At 40.6% G+C, this 19,332-nt stretch overlaps 2 protein-coding genes across 2 annotated transcripts in view; one reads left to right on the plus strand and one right to left on the minus strand.

Moving 5' to 3' along the window:
- The first annotated feature begins 32 nt into the window (after positions 1-32).
- Positions 33-2,256, plus strand: pgpep1l (pyroglutamyl-peptidase I like). Its single transcript, XM_038706670.1, has 5 exons — positions 33-360; positions 447-499; positions 582-698; positions 1,072-1,298; positions 1,409-2,256. The coding sequence occupies exons 1-5, from the start codon at positions 330-332 to the stop codon at positions 1,581-1,583; spliced, it is 603 nt and encodes a 200-aa protein (XP_038562598.1). The 5' UTR covers positions 33-329; the 3' UTR covers positions 1,584-2,256.
- The window catches only part of igf1ra (insulin-like growth factor 1a receptor), a 74,991-nt gene continuing 57,563 nt past the window's right edge, over positions 1,905-19,332 (minus strand). Inside the window, exons 11-21 of the mRNA XM_038706666.1 lie at positions 17,199-17,482; positions 16,911-17,053; positions 16,341-16,506; positions 16,138-16,240; positions 15,841-15,911; positions 15,519-15,748; positions 14,399-14,503; positions 13,886-14,045; positions 13,510-13,639; positions 11,365-11,499; positions 1,905-7,763 (exon numbers count right to left, since the gene is read on the minus strand). Of these exons, the coding sequence (XP_038562594.1) occupies positions 7,238-7,763; positions 11,365-11,499; positions 13,510-13,639; positions 13,886-14,045; positions 14,399-14,503; positions 15,519-15,748; positions 15,841-15,911; positions 16,138-16,240; positions 16,341-16,506; positions 16,911-17,053; positions 17,199-17,482 (2,053 nt within the window). The 3' untranslated portion in view covers positions 1,905-7,237. The remainder of the gene's footprint in view (positions 7,764-11,364; positions 11,500-13,509; positions 13,640-13,885; positions 14,046-14,398; positions 14,504-15,518; positions 15,749-15,840; positions 15,912-16,137; positions 16,241-16,340; positions 16,507-16,910; positions 17,054-17,198; positions 17,483-19,332) is intronic.

The following is a 19,332-nucleotide window of genomic DNA, read 5'->3' on the forward strand; positions in this document are numbered from 1 at the left end:
ATGTATTGTTTTATTTTTACTTTTTTACTTTTTTACTATATTCATTTTTTTCAGTCCAGTCTTATTATCAGGTTAATTAAACGTGTAATTAAACTTGTAACTTGTATTCGAACTGTAAATGTCAAAGTGAGGATTTACCTGAAGCACTTGAATGCATCACATCCACACAACCTTTTCGTCATCTATTTGCCGGGGAATAGCTCCCCCACGCGGGCAAAAGGTGTGCTGCGGGAGCTAACATAAGCCTTTTTGTTTTTCAGTGTATATTGCTACTGTTGTGAAGTGCGTGGCACCATGCCTTCCTTACTAACTGTATACTTCACTGCGTCATGAATGGGGGCGAAATTGTGGTCGTAACAGGTAAAGTAATAAGTCTTTGCTCATGGATACACGAACTTCTCAAATCGGCGTTCATTCTGAAGTGCGATTTTTAATCCCTTTTTAAGGCTTCGGACCTTTCAGACAGTTTTTAGTGAACCCCAGCTGGAAAGCAGCCCAGGTAATGTTTGAAAATACACTGCCAGCCAGTGTGAAATGCCCATAGAGAGGCATTAAGTTTAATTTTTATTATTATTATTTAGGGGTTGAAGTTGGTCGGATTGGGAGAGCAGACTGGTGTTTACATTAAAGAGTTACCAGTGAGTTATATTAAGACTCAGCAAATCATCGCAGAGATTTGGCAAACTCTTCACCCAAAGGTAAAAAAATATATATACATCTATATATATTCAAGACCAAGGCTGTAGCCTTTTGATTGTTAGAAATACTGAGGCAATGAGTCACTCTAACCCAGCAAATATTGAGCAGATACCAAAAAATAATGAATCCTATATTCATCAATGTATATATTAACCTAAAACTTGTCTAAATTAAATATATTTTGACCAAAAACACTGCAATTAAACCATAAATACCCAAGCCTGAGTTTTTATTAGTAGTGTGTAAACTACATTGGACATGACCTCGATGTCCTCAAGCTACTGGCCCTGAAACGCCTAAATACACCCTGGTTATAGTATGAGAAGGTGATGATCTCACTTTACAGTTTGTGTTTCTGTGAGCATGTCCCAGTTCGCTGTACATCTGGGTGTGGCCAGAGGTTCCAGTGTCATCATTCTGGAGCAAACAGGGAAGAACAGTGGATACAGAGACAAAGATGTGCGTGGCTTCTGTCCTGAAAGTCACTGCTGTGTGGAAGGAGGACCACAGAAACTTGACTCAGTCCTTAACATGAGGGCCATCTCCAAAGACTTCAAACAAGCAGGGAAGGATGTCATTTATTCAAGAGATGCTGGCAGGTAGACATCGGTTTCCTGCCATAGATTAATTGAATTGGATTATATCTGTGGTTCCTGCACTGTGTTGACAGACACTCAATAATATGAGATAATGCTTGTCTTCCTCTCAGGTACCTGTGTGATTTTGCCTATTACTGCTCACTGTATCACGGTCAGAGGAGAGCAGCCCTCATCCATTTACCCTCATCTGGCAGCCTGACCTCAGCTGACAAACTGGTGCCCCTGCTGCAGACCCTCATTCAGACCATGCTTGACCAGCTGGAGGACCCTCCAGAAAGAGCATGAAGAGATGATGACAGCGCGCTTCCTCGAACCAGCGGTCAGCGAGGTCGATCTTCTGATGAAGACATTTCACATGACATAGACGCACATTACAGACCATAATCACTGAATGACGGGGATGAGGCCTCAGAGGTAAATAAATAGCAAACATAGTCTTATAGTTCTCATTCATTTATTTATTCAAAATTTCAGGGGAAAAAAAAGAAATACAAGAGATTTTCATACACATTTGAAGATGGCATTTTAAAAAATACACCATCTCAGCTATAGATGTGAAAAAATGTTGAGGCCTCAGATACAGATCTTGAAAAAAAGACTAGTGAATTTTTTTTTTTTTTTTTTTTTTGATTATTTCTTTCCCCAATCACGTAATGAACACAGAGATCTTGTGAAAGTATTGTAATAAAATAAAAGTAGTAGACCAAGGCCCCCTCAGAAGGTATAGGAATGCAAATAAAACTAAAAACAGAGGCATGACAATGATAAACCTCAAACTTATTATTGCAGTTTGAATGCACTGACGCATCCTCCATGAACCTGAGGTTTGCATGAAGAACATTCTGAAGAATTAAGGTGATAAATATGACTAAGTTGAATGTATTTTTTTTAGTTAGCTACTGTATATTTACGCAGCAATCTGGTAATGCAATAAAAGCAACTAGCGTGAAGCTGTAAACTTCGGCCTATCCTCTTTTTCTAATCATGTTCTTTACTCTTTACCATGACTACCCGTAATCTACGCAACATCCCTGTCCTATACATGTCCACGTGTTCAGCATTAATTCACCTCACAACAGGGCAATGTAATGTCTACTCTCAGAATTGAAAAGTTGAAATATATCATTAAATGTTGTATGTATTTTATCATTACATACATCCAACGGAGAAAAATAAAAATAAACGCACAGATATGTTAAGTAACTACACAAGCTGTTTGCTTGTCAGTGGTGATTTCTGTTACATTGTGATATTCAGCAGCAACCAGACTGTTTTTCAACCAAAAGATCGTTCACTCTGTTATTCTCTTAAATCATGCACAGAAAAAATGCTTAAGAAGAACCTAGATTGAGCACCCAGATTTCACATTAGAAGTTAACTAGTGGCCTATTTATAATATTCAAATACTCGTTTTATTATTGCTTTTAGGTATTAATTTCAACACGCATTTTATATCAAATGATTTTATACGCCTTCAGCCCAGAGGCCCTTGCACTGAGACAGCAGTCGCTAAGTTGCCACTGTAAAAGCTCCTTCACACGCCACATTTTTGATGACAATATAAGATCCACTGAGGTGACTGTTTGAACCAGCAGCATTAGTGTAAGTAGCAGTACATCAGGAGTGTTCAGTTCACTTTCAGATGATCAAAAAGCCAGAAAATGGTCACTAAGAGACTCACCCTGACGACAGTGGAGATTAGCTATCACTAGAGCTAGAACGACATGGCATTCAGCAGGTAGACTTGGACAGGGGAAATGATGCCGTTCACAAAAACACATAGTTTACAGGGTAAAAAAAGAAACTCTGAAATCGAATCCAACATTGACTGATGAACGATTGAAAATTGCCCATTTAGGACTGAAGGCCGAAACATGTAGGTGGTGGAGTTGCTGCTAACTCTATAAAGGTTTTGTGTAGAAAGTACGGAAAAGTTCTTGTTACATTCACAGTACTGATCTACACATAACCGAATGTATTTTGAAAGTGTGAATGACCTCTGTTTGGAATATACTGAAGCTGTGAGATGTGGGGTTGTGCTGCAACCTTGCAGCAGTACAACCTGCAGGTAGACAGCAAATACATTGTGTGTTGTTTTTCTTGGAGGTCAATAAAAATATTTTCCCTTTTTTAAATATTCCCCATTATAACTGCTTAAACTTCTATATAAATGCATTTTAGGTGAGAAAAGGAAGGTTTCTGTCTTTTGAGGATTTGACGTTGTGACAATATGTTGGGAGTCAGTGGAGATGGAATGTCTGATGTTGATGCTGATGATGCACTGGCCTCTCGTCTTATGTCTCGCGCCACGCCTACTCTAAGCCTAGTTGTAATGTAAACTATTAAGTGAAATTATTGTGTAGGTTGCTATAATTCTGTAATATTTTCTCACATAAATACCCAACAACAAATTTAAGTGATTCTGCAGAGAACAAAACCACACGGTACTGAAGGCTGCTACAAGCAGTCCTTTCCTTAGCATTCTCTGAGGTATAAATTTACTTTTTGTAATTTAGTGGGCCAGCAATTAGTGGGCTAGTGAACTTACCACACCTAAAACCTCCACACAAATATTCCATCTCCTTTCCTAGTCCGCTTTGTGAGGTTAATCTAGATCCCTGTGGGTTTTATCCAGATAATGAGGTTTCTAAACTGATGAGAAAGCGTGAGATGTACTTTTTTTCCATTCGCATACATATATTTAAAAAGAGTGAGGTAGATATATACTTGAAGGAGAAAAAAAAAAGTTTTTAAGTCCCCCAGTCATGACACCAAAGAAAATACATACAAAAAAAATCCAACTTTATACTGAATCATGGGGCATGAATACAGTGATTTAAACTGATATCACAAAAGGAAAATTAAAAAAAATAAATAAATTACACTCCTACAGGAAAAAAAACTTCAAAGAAAAGGGGGAGGGGGGGTATAATAATCACCAGGCAGCATTTCCAAAATTTGAGGAGAAATCCCTCAAAACACCTTGACTACCCAGTCTCCATTTTAAGACCTTTTCCATGATTGAAATGTGTTCCCTTCCCTGGACTTTTAACCCATCCTTTATTTGGTTTTCAGAAGCAGTGATTGTGAAGACAAACAATAAGAACTGTTATCACATTGAAGAAGTAACATTAGCAGAAGTGGGGTTGTATTGCACTTGAGTGCTGATGTAATAAAGAGGGGGAAAAAAAGAAAATAATTTTAATGTAATTTTAAATGGTCGAGAGATGGTTGGCATAACTAAGGTAAACAAGATAACCCAATTAGCCCTATTGAGTCAAGGAGAGGCAGGAAATGGATGGGTTAAAATACCAGATCTGGTATAGTAAAGTAAATAACTTGTAAACTGCAACTAATTCTTACGTCAAAAAGGAGGTACTGGGGGGGGGGGGCAGGTACAGTATGTTACAGTAGAGGGCAGTGAGGGGCCAGCGGGAAGGAGAGAGAGGGCACTACTTGAATCAACAAAGCATGATGGAGGGGAGGACAACGGGGGATGGACAAGCAGAGACAAGTAGAGGACGATCATGAGAATGTGTGGAGAAAGCAAAGCCTTTACTTTGACCTGAGATTGAGTTGCACCTAGAGGGCAATGCTAGGCGCAGTGCTAGACAACACATAGAAAAAGGGTGCAGGGAGTATACACTCACATATCGACCTAAGGTGTCCATTCCAAATAATTATAATAATAATAATAATAATAATAATAATAATATACATCCACAAAACAAATACAGGAGGAAATATTTCATAAAAATAAAAAGCAATGAGCTAAATATAGTGTTACAGAAAACCTTTTGGGCAACAGAAAAAAATGGTTTTATCTAAATCATCTTATTTTTTTGTTGTTTTATTTAAATTTTTTAAACAGAGTTCAAAGATATTGAACTGTAGTAGAAATGGACTGTAGTGGAGATCATAAAATACCAAACCTGAAGGATTTCTTAATATATATATATATATATATATATATAATATATATATATATATATCATCCAAAAGAGAAAAAGAATAAAATAGCAGCTTTGTTCTGTACAGACATAGAGGCAAACATTTTGAACCGTAAAAAGGTTTAAAAAAGTGACAAAACCAATGATGTGTATAAAAACAATCCTGCAGTCTAAAATACAACTGTAAGACCTTTATATGTGTTTGAAATGTACAGAAACTAATGACTATCCCAAGAGACCTGCTGTGTGTAAAGTTGTCTCTAGGCTTCTGAAATCCGATCCAACACCTTCTTGTTTTCTGTCTCAGGTTTGCGACTCTGTTTGTTTGTTGTGGTGTATGTGGTGCCATTTAATTTGAACAGCAGTTAACCTCCCACATGAAATTCACGCTGTCAGATAAAGTTTGAATAAGTGAAAGTGGAGGCAGAGTCGTATCCCCTGATAGTGAAATTCAGTGATTTGCAGTGTGAGACTTATTGTATGATGTCTTGATGTTTTGTTTTTATTAAAACGAAGACAGACTGAGGCCGTGATTCAGAGTTGTACTTCACCTCAGATGTTCAAAAGATGGAAGCGATGAAGTGGAGCGTTTTAGTCTGGATGGACTGGTGGTGCAACAGAACATTTTGGTAAGCCCATCACCAGCAACAGCTTGCTGGCTTTTCAAATGTTATTATATGGAAACCATAGGGCCGCAATGAATGATTATTTTCTTGTCAATTATTTGATCAACTATTTGGTATATGAAGAATGCCCATTTCTGCTGCATTTCACTTGTTATTATTTGGGTGTCCAATGTACACAGTTGATCATAATTCCCAGAATAATTATGCTTTATGCCACAAATATGGATTTTAAACTGGTACATTTGTATATCTAAATATCTTGTTGTCATCATGTAATGGTATCGACGGGCTAGTGGTTACTTAACTACATAATGTTTAATAACTGTTGGTTATTATCAAGAACCCAGTTGTTTGTACAAATAATCATCTTAAGATACTGATAGTGTCATTTGATTTGAAAAGAAACATTAACTTTACATTTTAGTTTAGTTCAGTGTTTTTCCTCAAAATATCATTAGGCTTGCTAGATTTATTACACACCCAAAGCAGACGCTGCAAATTCTGAGAAAACCTTGACTGCAGGTGTGAAAGCAGCCGATCTCAACAGTAACACAGTATTCTGTCTTGTTATGACCCCACATAACTGCTCCAGGAGCAGCAATAAAAAGAAGCATGAAGTCTGAATACATTTCTGGTATTATTTTGCAGACTTATCTCAACTCTGAATCACAGCCTTAAACAAGAAGGTAGACCTGTGTGAAGGTGAAGAAATGACTTGATTTGGCAATAGTTTGGCAGATACACAATAGGCCCTCTTCTTCCATTTTGACACGCTCCTGACAGGATCTACACCCATAGAAATATCAACAGGAAAAATGAAACAATGATAAGAGGCATCCTCACATGACATGAGCCAGTCCGCCCATGCAAACAAGTCATTTTGATGGAAAGTCATTTAGAAATGGAGCTATACCATAATATAGAGAGAATCACGTGTTTGTATAAATACACACTCAGATATCCACAACATCCTCTCTGAAATCATCAGGAAAAAAGTGCTCTTCTGTTGGATTGCTGGCAGATATGCTAAAAAATGATTTTCATTTCATAATCTGTAAATCAGGACACATGCCTGTATCGTGTTTCCTTTATGAAGGACTTCTGTAACAAACTGAAGTACAGGCTGCACATGAAGGAGTTCCCCAGTGTCTGAGCAACCAAACTCCAAAGTCTTCAACAAGTGTCTGTGCTGTTTTTCAGTTTTTAGACTTTGTGTTTGACCTTTGAGGAGTGGACATACCATCTACTGGCACACAGTAGAAGAGAGTCATTTCTTACCTCATCCATCCCTCCTAAAGTGATGGAGGAGAGGTTTGTGTTACCCTGTGTGAGAGGAGGTGAAGGAGGAGGGGCTGGTCTGATATCAGCAGGCCGACGACTGGGGCAGTGGTAACGCCCGCTCGTTCTTTCTGCCCCCATTCATGTGTGCATAGGGTTGCATCTCGTCAAAGTTGGGCCGCAGCACCACCACAGGCCCGTTGGCCGAAACATGTCCTGAGTGCTTGTCCAAGGCTAGGCTTGGAGACGCCAAGGCCGAGGCAACCTGCCCCGGGGAGGAGGGTGGCACAGGTCCCAATAATGGAGTACTTGGGCCTTGCATGGGGGATAACTGCTGGGTAGAAGGAGGCGGCGTGCCTCCTGTACATCCTGATGAGGGGGCAGCGGCAGCACAGGGCTGCCTGGTGGATGCAGGGTCCAAAGGAATGTTCTCCATGTTTTCTACCTCCATGTCCAGCTCCTCAGTGTCCGGCGGCTTGTTCTCCTCACTGTAGAAGAAGCTCATTTCCCTGAAGGGAGGATCCAGTTCGTCCTTGATGCTGCTGATGATCTCCAGGAAGGACGGACGCATCTTGGGGTTATACTGCCAGCACATCCTCATCAGCTCAAACCTGCGAGGGACGTACAAAAGAGAAAAGGGTTAGTAATGTACAGCCAATTATTCATTTAGGTGGATTTTCTTTTCTTTGTTTAGCTTTTATTAAACCTAAGAAGACCACACGCCAACTTTATTTGAGCTTACTATAGACTGCCAAAGCCTCCAATAACCAAGTAAACAAGAACTCTGGATTTTGTCTCTCCATCTCCTGAATGTAATTATTCTAAGAAGGGAATACTTCACAGCCAGTATGGACAAGAGAAATGATTATAGCGGTAACATCTCTTTTAGTGTACATATGGGCATGTATGTATTGTGTTAAGACAGACTTTTAAAAAGTGTGTAGCTATCCTTCATGTTTCTCACCAGCAGGTGGCAGGACATACTCAAGTTTAAGCCCATTTCAATACTCTGGCACTAAAACTAAGTTCACTATATGGACCTTAAAAAAACAATGTAGACACAATTACATTAAGGTACATTAATATAGTACTGTAAAATAGACTAATACGCTGCAACTCGCTGGATTACTACTCTTAACTACAGTAAATATTTGACTTAACAGATGCTCTCATTCATTTTCCTGTCTGATTGGAATTTCATTCTGTGCCTAAAACCAAACAATAATAATAAAAGCATAGCGTCAGCCTTTATTCGTCACATTTTGTTTAAAAATTCTTTTGATCACTTACAAATACCTGCCCTTATTCCTTGGACTTGCTGACTAATTTCATACAGGTTTGTTGTTGATAGATAGTCTGCTAACTATCTAATTTAATACTGTCCAGTGAAATGCTACATCAGCTTAATGTCCCAATCATCTAGTTAACTAGTAGCAACAAGACTTTTAAATACATGTATTAGGTAAATTCAAAAACTTTATTGACGGCAGTTTAAATGAGACATTTAATATTTGGATGCATTTTATTCATTGCTACATTACAACACACAGTGAGATCAGTAATGTAGCACGTACTCGGCAGGACAGTAAATCATACATAAGGTTACTGTGCCAGGCCAGCAGCCGAGCTTTGGGAATGTCAAAACAACTTCATAAAAGGGAGAATTATTACAGTTTTGTGTGGTGCTACACCACACACCACAACTTCAATTATACACAAACAAGCTAAGAATACTCTGTAAGGCCCGCTGACATAAACACCTTGGTCATCTCTCCTCCACTCTTGTTGTTCCCTTTCTCTTGTTTTCTTTCTCTCCCAGTGGTCTCTTTGTAGCCTACAACAGCCTCTGCAGCTGGGTGCCAGCTCCTCTCTGCACAGAGGAATTATGGGTAAAGCTCTCCTAAACACGTGCCTGCTTCACACTCATGAAGCAGCAGGGGAGCGGCTCAGGCTTGTTTTTCAGCAGCACAGAAAGTGTCTTAAAGTTGACGTTAAGATGTCCTAACCCAGGCAGCAGAGACCTCCAATGAAAGGACGTGTAATGCTTGAAGCTGGGCCAATGCTCCAGGGTAACCTGTCTGCATAGTCCTGCCTGTTCTTCGTACTCTTCCCCCACCATCTGTTGCTGCGCATACAGCTTGTTGATGCAAATTTAGAAAACAAACACTGCAGTAAATCTTGAGTTCTTGTCAGCATCCTGCCAATCATGGCACACACAGACACATACTATTGCTATTGAGATAAACTGACGTATATCTGAACTGTCATCAGTGACGTTAGCGAGATGTAACAGCTGACAGGAATACATGAGATGTACTGCATATGTACTGTATAAGAACAACTCACCTCATTCTTCAGTTGAAAAGAGCTTCTCAAGGTCAAACAACAATTTCTGTTTCACTTTTTGTTGTGTTTTTTTACAGGGAGGTGTGTCTTTTTCACTTGTGTTTCATTTACCTGTTCTTGCACATTTCAATTCCATGTTAATAACCCAGATGTGCTGTTTAAATAAAGCCTTACTGACTGAGCTTCAAATTGTAAGCAACCTTTGGATGATCAAGATGGCACCTCACATGGCTGCCTCAGTTCTATGCTCTCTAATACTTCTTATGTTTTTGTTCTGTTTAGCTTGATATCTTCGTTCAGCTGTACGTCTGCGTCGGTATCATCCTGTAAATTTGTCCCCTGCACTGTCTTTAAATATAGTTAGGGCTAAACCGTAGTCAGATCCCTTTGTGTGTGTCAACATACTTGGCAAATAAAGCTGATTATGAACTTTTGTGTCACATGAAATTTGGAGCCAGTCATGCTTTTATAAAAAAAAAAATCTGCACTAGTCTAGACACAGCCAAAATTTCACCAGACTAAGAAACTGAAAGACCTTGAAACAGACACACTCTGAGGCCAAGTGTGAGTGCAGAGCAGTTTCCAAACATCTATGGTAAATGTTTAATGCATCTGAACAGGAATATCTTGCAACATAACTGCAAAATGTCACACTTGCAACAGTGTGGTGAAACCTTGATGTACAATAGCACTGTTAATGATACTGCACATTCCACATTAAATCAGGATGTTCAATATGATCAGAGTCTGTATTTCATTTTTGCCCAACCCAGCGAGAAAGAATGCACTTTTGTCTATAGGAATCTCTAGACAGAAACATGGGAAATCCAATCAGTGAGCCACAGCTACCTGACCCTGGGAAAGCCAGTACAAGGAAGAGACATTCAAAGCTCTCCAAATATGACTCATCCCTCTGTCTGTTATCCTGCGCACCTTTCTTCTTGTATCTTTCTATTCAGTCTTTGTATGCCATTCTGGCTTCACTACACTTCAGCAGTCTTCTGGAAATCTCCATTAAGTCACTACAGCAGAGGCGACGAGCCACAGCAGACTGGCTTCCCTGTGTGTTGCTCACAGACCAGGAGGCCCCCCACCCACCACCACCACCACCACCTCTGTAACACAATCCACACACTCCTGTAATCAGGACAAAACAGTCAGGCTGCCATAGAAACCAGAGGTTTGTGTCTGCACAACACTCGGCCCCCTTTTTTTTTTTCTCGACTTGCACTCTCTTTCTAAGGTGAGGTCAGCCGTGGAGAGTGGGAGGGGAGAGCGCAGAATGCCTTCTTATTGAGGTCAGAGAGGAAGAGGACAAATCCATATATGAAGCGCTGCATGCTGACAAGCAGGCTGGGCAGTGTTTTCTCTAACAGCCAGGGTGATTCATTTATTAATTATAAATGAATTAATTAAATTCTTTCCCTGTCCCTCTCATTCGCTTTTGCTGACAGACAGTCAACACCTCCCCTCCTCATGCCCGTTCTCAGCAGCAGGAATGAGGGGCATCTCTCACACACGGGTCGTGGCATCCCTTCTATGGGCCGACGCTGACGGGTGAGGAGCCTTCTCACCGCCAGCTGACCACCGGGACCATGTCGTCAACGGACCACATTTAACCTGTGACGTTAATGTCGGGCCTCATCTTGGCTCTACCTTAGCGTACACACCCACATGATATCCTACACACTTAAAGCCACAACTTAAAATAGATGCTGGGCAAAATAGTGGGGACCGAAGGCGTGCAGGGCAGTGGCAGTAGGGGATAAAACAATACATCCTTCAAGGGTGGTGGTAACAGAGACCTGACAGCCCTAAAATGGGTGAGATTATACAGTTACTGATCACTGAAATAAGGAGACTTACAGCATGTCAGGGCAGTTGTCAGGTTTGTCCAAGAGTCCTCCCTCCATGACAAAGCGCAGAACTTGTTCATTGGACATGCCCTGGTAAGGCTGCTCCGCTAAGGTGGCGATCTCCCACAACACGACACCAAATGACCTGTGGTAAAAAAAACACATGATCCAACAATTTTAAAAAACATATTTACATTTTTCCCTCTTAGCTGAGGGTAATTCAGTGCTGCGTACATTGAGCGTAACAACAGAAAAGGTGTAAGAATCCTGTAGTTGAGGCCACCAAGCACAGCAGCTATTTTTACTTTTCAATAAATCTTACATTTAAAGGACTAAACTAGTGTTTCTGAATTGTCCTTTCCTAGCATGTGTCTATTATAAGGTATGTAGTGCACACCAAGTCTTTTTGACAGGTGCATGGGATTGAAAAGTCTTTACTGTAAAGACACCAAACGATGCAACACAAAAACACTTATTATTGATGTTTTGGTCCACTGACCTTCATCCGATAAAATTCACTTATTAATTCCTTCATTGAATTGTATTTGATGAAGGTCTGAGGGCCAAAACATCATTAATGAAGTGAGCACAAGTGGTCGACTGTATGCAGAATGTGGTTTCTTCACTTTCCCTCTTATTCCAAATCATCAATCCATACAACATACCTTTCATTTAGTGCAAACCATCTTTCAAAGCATGCTGTAATAATTTTGATTTTTGAATTGTGTTTTTCCCACCTTTCAGGCAGCCAGTGGATTCTTTTTTCTTCACTAAAATGGTGAATTACTTGAGTTAGGTAATCCATAACAGTGAATATAATGTCTGCCTTTGTCAGGAACATATACCACACAACATCTTGCATTACCACAAAGTGACCAAAGCTTGTTGTGGAACAACTGATTAATGCTGCTTTAAATACTACAACTTTAAATAGAGTATATATATATATATATATATATATATATATAATCTAGAGTATAAGTAGCCTGTCAACTAAAATCTAATGGTCAGAGCAAGAGCAACATTTACTGAGATGTTGGAGACCGATATGAGAGCACTCAGCAGATATGTCTCCTTATGTTATCTACATCATGTTTAACCTAAAACCTGGCAGGCTAAGTGTTAGGAATAATGTGAGCTGTGTATCAGTGTACCAGTCAGTGAATCACAATTATTTACTGCAGGACATACCATAGTATAAATTATTTACAGTAAACGTCACCTCAATTTAACCTTAAGCTACCTTGCACTGAGATTACTTTGAAACTATTCATGATCTTGACTAACAAAGAACACAATATTTGTTCACTCTTGCTAGTCATATTTTCACCACTGGCATGAGTCTATGAAACAGCCTTATTACAACACTGCATATAACTGGCTGGAACAGTCTCGTGCTGACAGACAAAGCCACATTCAGACAGCTTTCCTTGATCAACAAAATAAAAGTCACCTACTTGTGGATTCCTTAAGGAGCCCAGAATGGGTTTGTCTTACATTAACTTCATCTGTACAACATCAAAGAGGAAGATATAGCACACAAATGTGGAGGTGGGTTTGTGCTGGCACTGCAACCTATCATTTGAGAACATCTGGAGCAGTTTAAACCCACTCTTAGGAACTGACCCGTGGGACATTTTGAGTTGGGAAACAAAAACTTGCAACGGAGCTAGTAAACACTTAAACACTCTTTCTCTACAACAGTATTGCTCCAGAATGATAGAAAAATGTGGCAAAACTGTAAGCTGAGATTTCACCGCAAGCTGGCATAAAAAAAAAAGGTGTTGGTAACAAAAGATGTATCTTGTTCTATACTCTATCACGGCGAGAGGAATTTGCAGAGAGCCAGCTGGAAACCATAATTTGGTTTTGGAAAGTCATAGCTGTATTGCATACACAGCGAGGATAGAGGGCAGGAAATGCATGTTCACACTGTTATGTAAAGAATGTTGGTAAGAATATGGGCCTTGAGGTGATCTATATGTTTTTATAGTTCTGACTCCACAGCCTGATCTGTTTTAGCGTATCCACACGCAGAAAGACACAATATGTAGACATTACTGGAATACTTTGCGAGCCCCCTGGATTAGGGCAGGTTTAAACATGTATAATGCAGGCTTGTGAGTGTGTGTAAGAGAGTGATGTGTTCTCATACCAGACATCAGACATTGTAGTGAACACGCCATCTTTCAGCGACTCCGGCGACATCCAGCGGACAGGCAGTAGGCCCTTCCCTCCTTTTCGATAGTAATCCGTTTCGTAAATATCTCTGGTCATGCCAAAATCTGAAGAGAAAAATGAAAACATAGGTTGGGGAAGCCACTAAAGATCACTCATTCTGTGTGGGAGAGGAAGCTCCTGAGAGCTCGCTCAGCCATTCCCTCAACTCTTCCCTCCCTCTGTCCATGTACATTAAGACTCCACTGCCTCAGGCACTCACTGAAATCCAAACACATTTTTCGTGGCCAGTAGAGTAGGTTCAGCGCCGATCTACCAGGGGAGGTTGAGGGCATAGTATTAACTTGACTCACCTCCAATCTTCACAGTGAAGTCCTCAGCTACCATGCAGTTCCTGGCAGCCAGATCTCTGTGGACAAATTTGTTGGCATTTAGGTACGACATGCCGTCAGCAATTTCCCCTGCCATCTGGATCATCTTTTTGAGCGGGGGTAGGACCTGGCTGGTGGAGATCTGTGGCAGAGTGAGAGGGGGATGAAGCGAGAGGGTAAAGGGCTTGAAAAAACACTGTTTAGTCATTATTTTCTGCTTTCCACAACACTGGGCTGTGGTCACAGTTCAGCATTACAAAGTAAGGGATGGATGCTGTGTGTGGAAATGTGCATGTGGGTGTTGGAGAAAGACGGAAAAAAAGGGGACAAGATGTGTGTATGTGTTCAAACATTAGCATGTATGTGTATGACAATTCTTCACCTATTTCTGTAAGAGAGAGACGGCGTCATTTATAGAGACAAAGTCTGTGTGTGTGTGTGTGTGTGTGTGTGTGTGTGTGTGTGTGTGTGTGTGCGCAAGGAAAAGCTGCTTACTTCTTTGCGCAACGAGCGCAGGTGGCTCTTGAGATCTCCACGGGTCATCAGCTCCATTATCACCAAGGTTGGCTGACCCTGAGAGACCACGCCCAGCAGCCGCACCTACACCAATCACAAAACAGCAGATGTCAGGTGGGATCAGTCCATATCTTTGTCTCAAATCCAAACCACACATTAAATCTAAGCAGGTTTTGAGCATGTAGTGTGTTCGTACAGGAAAAGTGGCAAGATAAAGTACACTCTAAACAGTCAGTAAGCACACTAAAAAAAAAACATTTCTTAGTACATTATTGCGTGTGCTGTTGATGGATACATTTCTCCCACAATGCAATGCACCAAGGAAATGTAGCAGCTGCTCACAGCTGGAATAAAAACTAACTACAGATGGTGGTGAAGCAACTCCAGGAACACCTCAGAAAACAAAGAATAACTATTATATTTTTGGAACATTTGACATCTGTCAGTGAAGTTTAACTGGAAGTGGCTGTCTAAAGTCAGTTTGATTAATGTCTGATGGCGGATGTATTGCGTCATTTCCTGTTAATATAAAACAGTTAATTATGTAAATTTCATCATACTAATAGTACTAAAAGTAGGTAGTAAAATAGGAATCTAGATTATAAGTAAAAACTGTCACATATATTTTTATTAGAAAAATGTGGTTCCCTTTAACTTGCTTTGAAGATTATATCTTATCCTTTGAATTATTAAAATTAAATTTAATAATTGTGTGTTTGGCTATTTAGGGTTAGACTTTATAAAAATGTTGTAACAGCAGCTTTCCAAAGGGAAAATCTTTAACACATCTGTTTAACGTAGTTAATGAGGCTGTGATCAATCTGAATGTAGTCTCCAGGAGGCTGAACCCTGCCTCTTGCTGCCTGACTAAAGACAACCACAGTGTTCTCAGCACTTCTGACCTGCTGACACTGTTCACTCTGCATCTATGCAGATTAATTAGGAAGTCATAATTGAGAGCACCGTCCTGCAACTGGGTTCAACATAACAACGTGTTAGTTTTTTTTAAGCCATATTGTGATGATTTATCTGCAATTACTTCAGGGTTTTCTCACTCGGGTGCCTCATGGTAACTATTTTAGGCCGAGGTCCCTCTTACCACATGGTGACAGTTGAACTCCTTCATGACAGAGGCTTCGTTCAAAAACTCAATGCGCTCCCTCATGCTGGCTGACTCATTGACTGTCTTGATGGCCACTCGTGTCTCAGGTTCGTCCTTGACCACTCCCTTGGCGATGCCTTCATACACCATGCCAAAGGAGCCCTGGCCCAGCTCCTTGTGCATCGTGATCTTCTCCCTGGCCACCTCCCACTCATCCGGGACATACACTGGCACAACACAACAGACAGCAGGTTAAAAACCACATACACACACCAAATATAACAGTGAAAAAAATAGAGAAGATATTCAGTATTCTTACTCTCAGCAGCGCTGAAGTACTCCGGGTTGACAGACGCATAAAGGACTCCATTCCCCAATCTATCGCTATTCCTGTTGACACAAAGACGGCCAAGTTAGTCAGCAGACAGCTCTGATTGTGGACGGGATGAGTAATTAGCTATTCTTTACCACAGGGGAAATGTTAATGAAAACAACACCTATTAACTCTAATTATCATTACACTGGTCATTAAGTTTCACAAGCATAGTGAGGTAGAACAACATTATCAAGAGACTTTGTCTTGACTATGGAAAACAAGTTCATAAAAGATACTTTCCTCTTTTTGTTCACAAAGAAGAGAATTGTGGCGAGGCTGGCAATGAAAAGTGTCACTATGATGGGAATTATGATGACCAAGTACAACGTTACACCATCTTCCCCTGTCAGAACAGAAAAATTCAAGTTATCAGCATAGGTGTCATTTCTTATCTACTTTACTACTTTAAAGTGAAATTGTCAAGATTTAATGTGTTTCATTACGTTTGGGTGGAAGCACGTAGAAGGACACACTCTCCGTCCAGGAGCCGTTCCCCGCTAGTGAAGTGGCGCGCACACGAACAGAGTAGTTCCCTGAGCCCAGGTTGGTCAGCCGAGCTCCTCTCTGCTCGCGGTAATGCTGCCGCGACACACACTCGTGCTTCTCAGGCTGAAAGGAAACAAACGCATTGTGGTTACTCTTTGAAAAAAGAATGAAATGAAATGAAGAGTCAACACTCTGGGTCAGGTAAGGAGTGTAAAACTGAGTGTTGTATGCTCTGTTTTTCAAAAAAAATGTTTAAACCAGTATAGGGCCGCTCAGATCTATCACTTATAACCACTAATCTACCACTCAAAAGTGTGTTTTGCTTCTTGTTACTTCACTTGGATGTTTGAGCTTCACTGTGCAGAAGAGTTTTTTTCTTTGTGCTCACCTTAAATCTGAGTTTATTATCTTTCGTCTCACAGATAAACTTTGTTAATCAACAATATTTACATATTCATAGATTCTGGATTTTTCAATAATGAACAAGTAGCAGATGTCGTTTTAAGAGTCTGAGAAACCTGGCTCACCTCATTCCCCAGACGGAACTTGATCTCATACATCAGGATGAGTCCGTTGGGCCTGATGGGCTCTGGCCAGCGCAGCACCACACAACCCTCAACTTTGTCACTCCTCTCACAGATCACCTTTCCAGGGATGTCATCTGCTTTGTCTGGTAATCACAAACACACACACACACACACACACACATACACAATATTATAACAAGAACGTGTCTCTAATGTGCTGTAAGAGAAGGCATTACAGTAGACTATACAGTGCCACATTTCCATGAGAGATTGTATCTAATTTCCAACCTGCAGGTTTGGTCCTGGAGAAGACAAAGGCTCCAGCGCTGCAGCGCCCCACCTCCTCATTGCAGGCATGGATGTCAATACGGTAGACAGTGAATGGCTCCAGGTTGGGGATCTCTAAAGATTCTGCTGTGCTCTTTTCCTGCGAGAAGGTGTCATTTGTATAAGGAATGCCATCTGTACTGTTATCCCCCAGGCCAAGGGTGGTGTTCCCTCTACCAACACCGTCAGGGAACAGTGTGTTGTTAGCCACTCCAAAAACATCTCTACGTCTACGATCTGGAGGTCTGAAATACAGAGAGACAAATGGATGCAACAGCGGTGTTATAACAGTGCTATATAAATAAATGTTGATTGATTGATTGATAGATAGTGAGCACTGTTATGACAATAAAAGACAAAAAGTTATAAAGTATGTCCTGGAAATCCTATTGTAACAAATAACTTTATAACTCCCAAAAGCATTTCACAGAAAGCTGAAGCATCTCGTTGAACCGGGTGCTGTAAGTGTGTGAGTGTGTGTGTGTGTGTGTGTGTGTGTGTGTGTGTGTGTGTGTGTGTGTGTGTGTGTGTGTGTGTGTGTGTGTGTGTGTGTGTGTGTGTGTGTGTGTGTGTGTGCGCCGTGTGTCCAGATGCTGCATACTACTCCCTGTGGAGCTGTGTGGAAGGATGAGGTCAGACAGAACACACGGGAGGTGGATAGACAGAGAAGGACAGACAAATAAAGAGATTTTTCCACACCAAGAAAAAAAAAACTTTCTGTCCAACATATTCCAATCAATCATAATGATAATGGAAAAAGTCTAAATGGAGAGACATTTGTGACACCAACATTCTGAACCAAACTGTTCAATCATGATGACTCATTTTCAGTAACCCAACCGGGAGGATTGCAATGAATGGACACGTGGTATCATGGTACATATGATAAGCTATCGAGCCACTTGGAGCTGGATATCGTCATTACTGAGGGCAAGCAGGCAGTGACAGCTGTGAAGCAGCAGACACACAGACACCACAGGGGAACATGCCTACAATTGCCTTTCACAGTTACCTGTGAAACCTACATGGCCTTCAGAGTCCTGGCTCTGAGGAGTTGGAAAATGAAAGTTGGATTGACAGCAGATGATAACAGGTCATAAACAGTGTAGGGAGCCTTTACAGAGCGCTTGCAAGGTGAGAAATGTTTAGGGTTTGTTTGGAAATGTAATGAAGAGAGCGTGAACAGGTGGCTAGGTTCAGATTACCACATATGAAACCGCTCAGACATGATTCAAAGTCTGTAGTGGGAATTAGGGCTACAACTAACAATTATTTTCATTGATTAAGCTTCCGATTTGGTCAATCAATTGCTTTGCCTATAAAATGTGAATAATGCCCATCTCACTTTCCTGAAGCCCAAGATGACCCCTAAAATAGCTTTGTTTTATCTGACCAACAGTCCAAAACTCAAATATATTCAATTTACTATCAACTAAGTGGGCACCTGAGAAATGCTGGCATTTTGCTTAAAAAAATGACTTATATCAATTATTAAAATAACTGCTAATTATTTTTCTGCTGATCCACCAATCGTTTCAGCTCTACAATGGGTAATAAATTGTTAAACTAAGAGCCCTAACTGAGGAAAGCTACAGTCAAGCATTTTGTGTCTGAGAAGACACAGACCTAAAGGAGCAGTGTTCAGACACAGACAGATCTGTGGGAAAGACCAGTCGCACTCACATGTCAACATTCCTCACTGACAGTTGCAACTGGTGCAGTACAATCCAAAGTCCAGCACTCAGAAACTGCTACGGTTACTGCTGAAAATGCATAAAACTGGCAGGAGAGTAAAGTGTAAAGACACAGATGCATGAGTCTGATTTGCACTGAGTAGTAAATATTGAGCTATCCTGTACTAAAAGCGATAGAGATTGATGGACCCCATTGAGAGGCCAGATGAAAGAAAGTCTGAGGGATCTAATTTCTTTACGTGCAATAAAAGTGTTAGGGGTAAGCAAGGCAGTCCAAACACTGTGAGAAAGCTCTTCAGCTGACTGAAGCATGACATTATAACTCGTGAGTTACTACAGATAGTGTCCTAACCTCGCCCACTAAAAAAAGATCTACCTTTATGCAATGGAATCCAGAGAGG

Source organism: Micropterus salmoides, unplaced genomic scaffold (genome assembly GCF_014851395.1).
Source record: "Micropterus salmoides isolate LMB-PRFRI ecotype aquatic unplaced genomic scaffold, ASM1485139v1 Ms_hic_scaffold_8, whole genome shotgun sequence".
Classification (NCBI taxonomy): domain Eukaryota; kingdom Metazoa; phylum Chordata; class Actinopteri; order Centrarchiformes; family Centrarchidae; genus Micropterus; species Micropterus salmoides.

Coding starts and splice junctions, on each gene's coding strand:
- pgpep1l (XM_038706670.1), top strand. CDS start 330: ATGAATGGGGGCGAAATTGTGGTCGTAACAG. Junction 361..446: donor CGAAATTGTGGTCGTAACAG/GTAAAGTAATAA, acceptor TCCCTTTTTAAG/GCTTCGGACCTTTCAGACAG. Junction 699..1,071: donor GGCAAACTCTTCACCCAAAG/GTAAAAAAATAT, acceptor AGCATGTCCCAG/TTCGCTGTACATCTGGGTGT.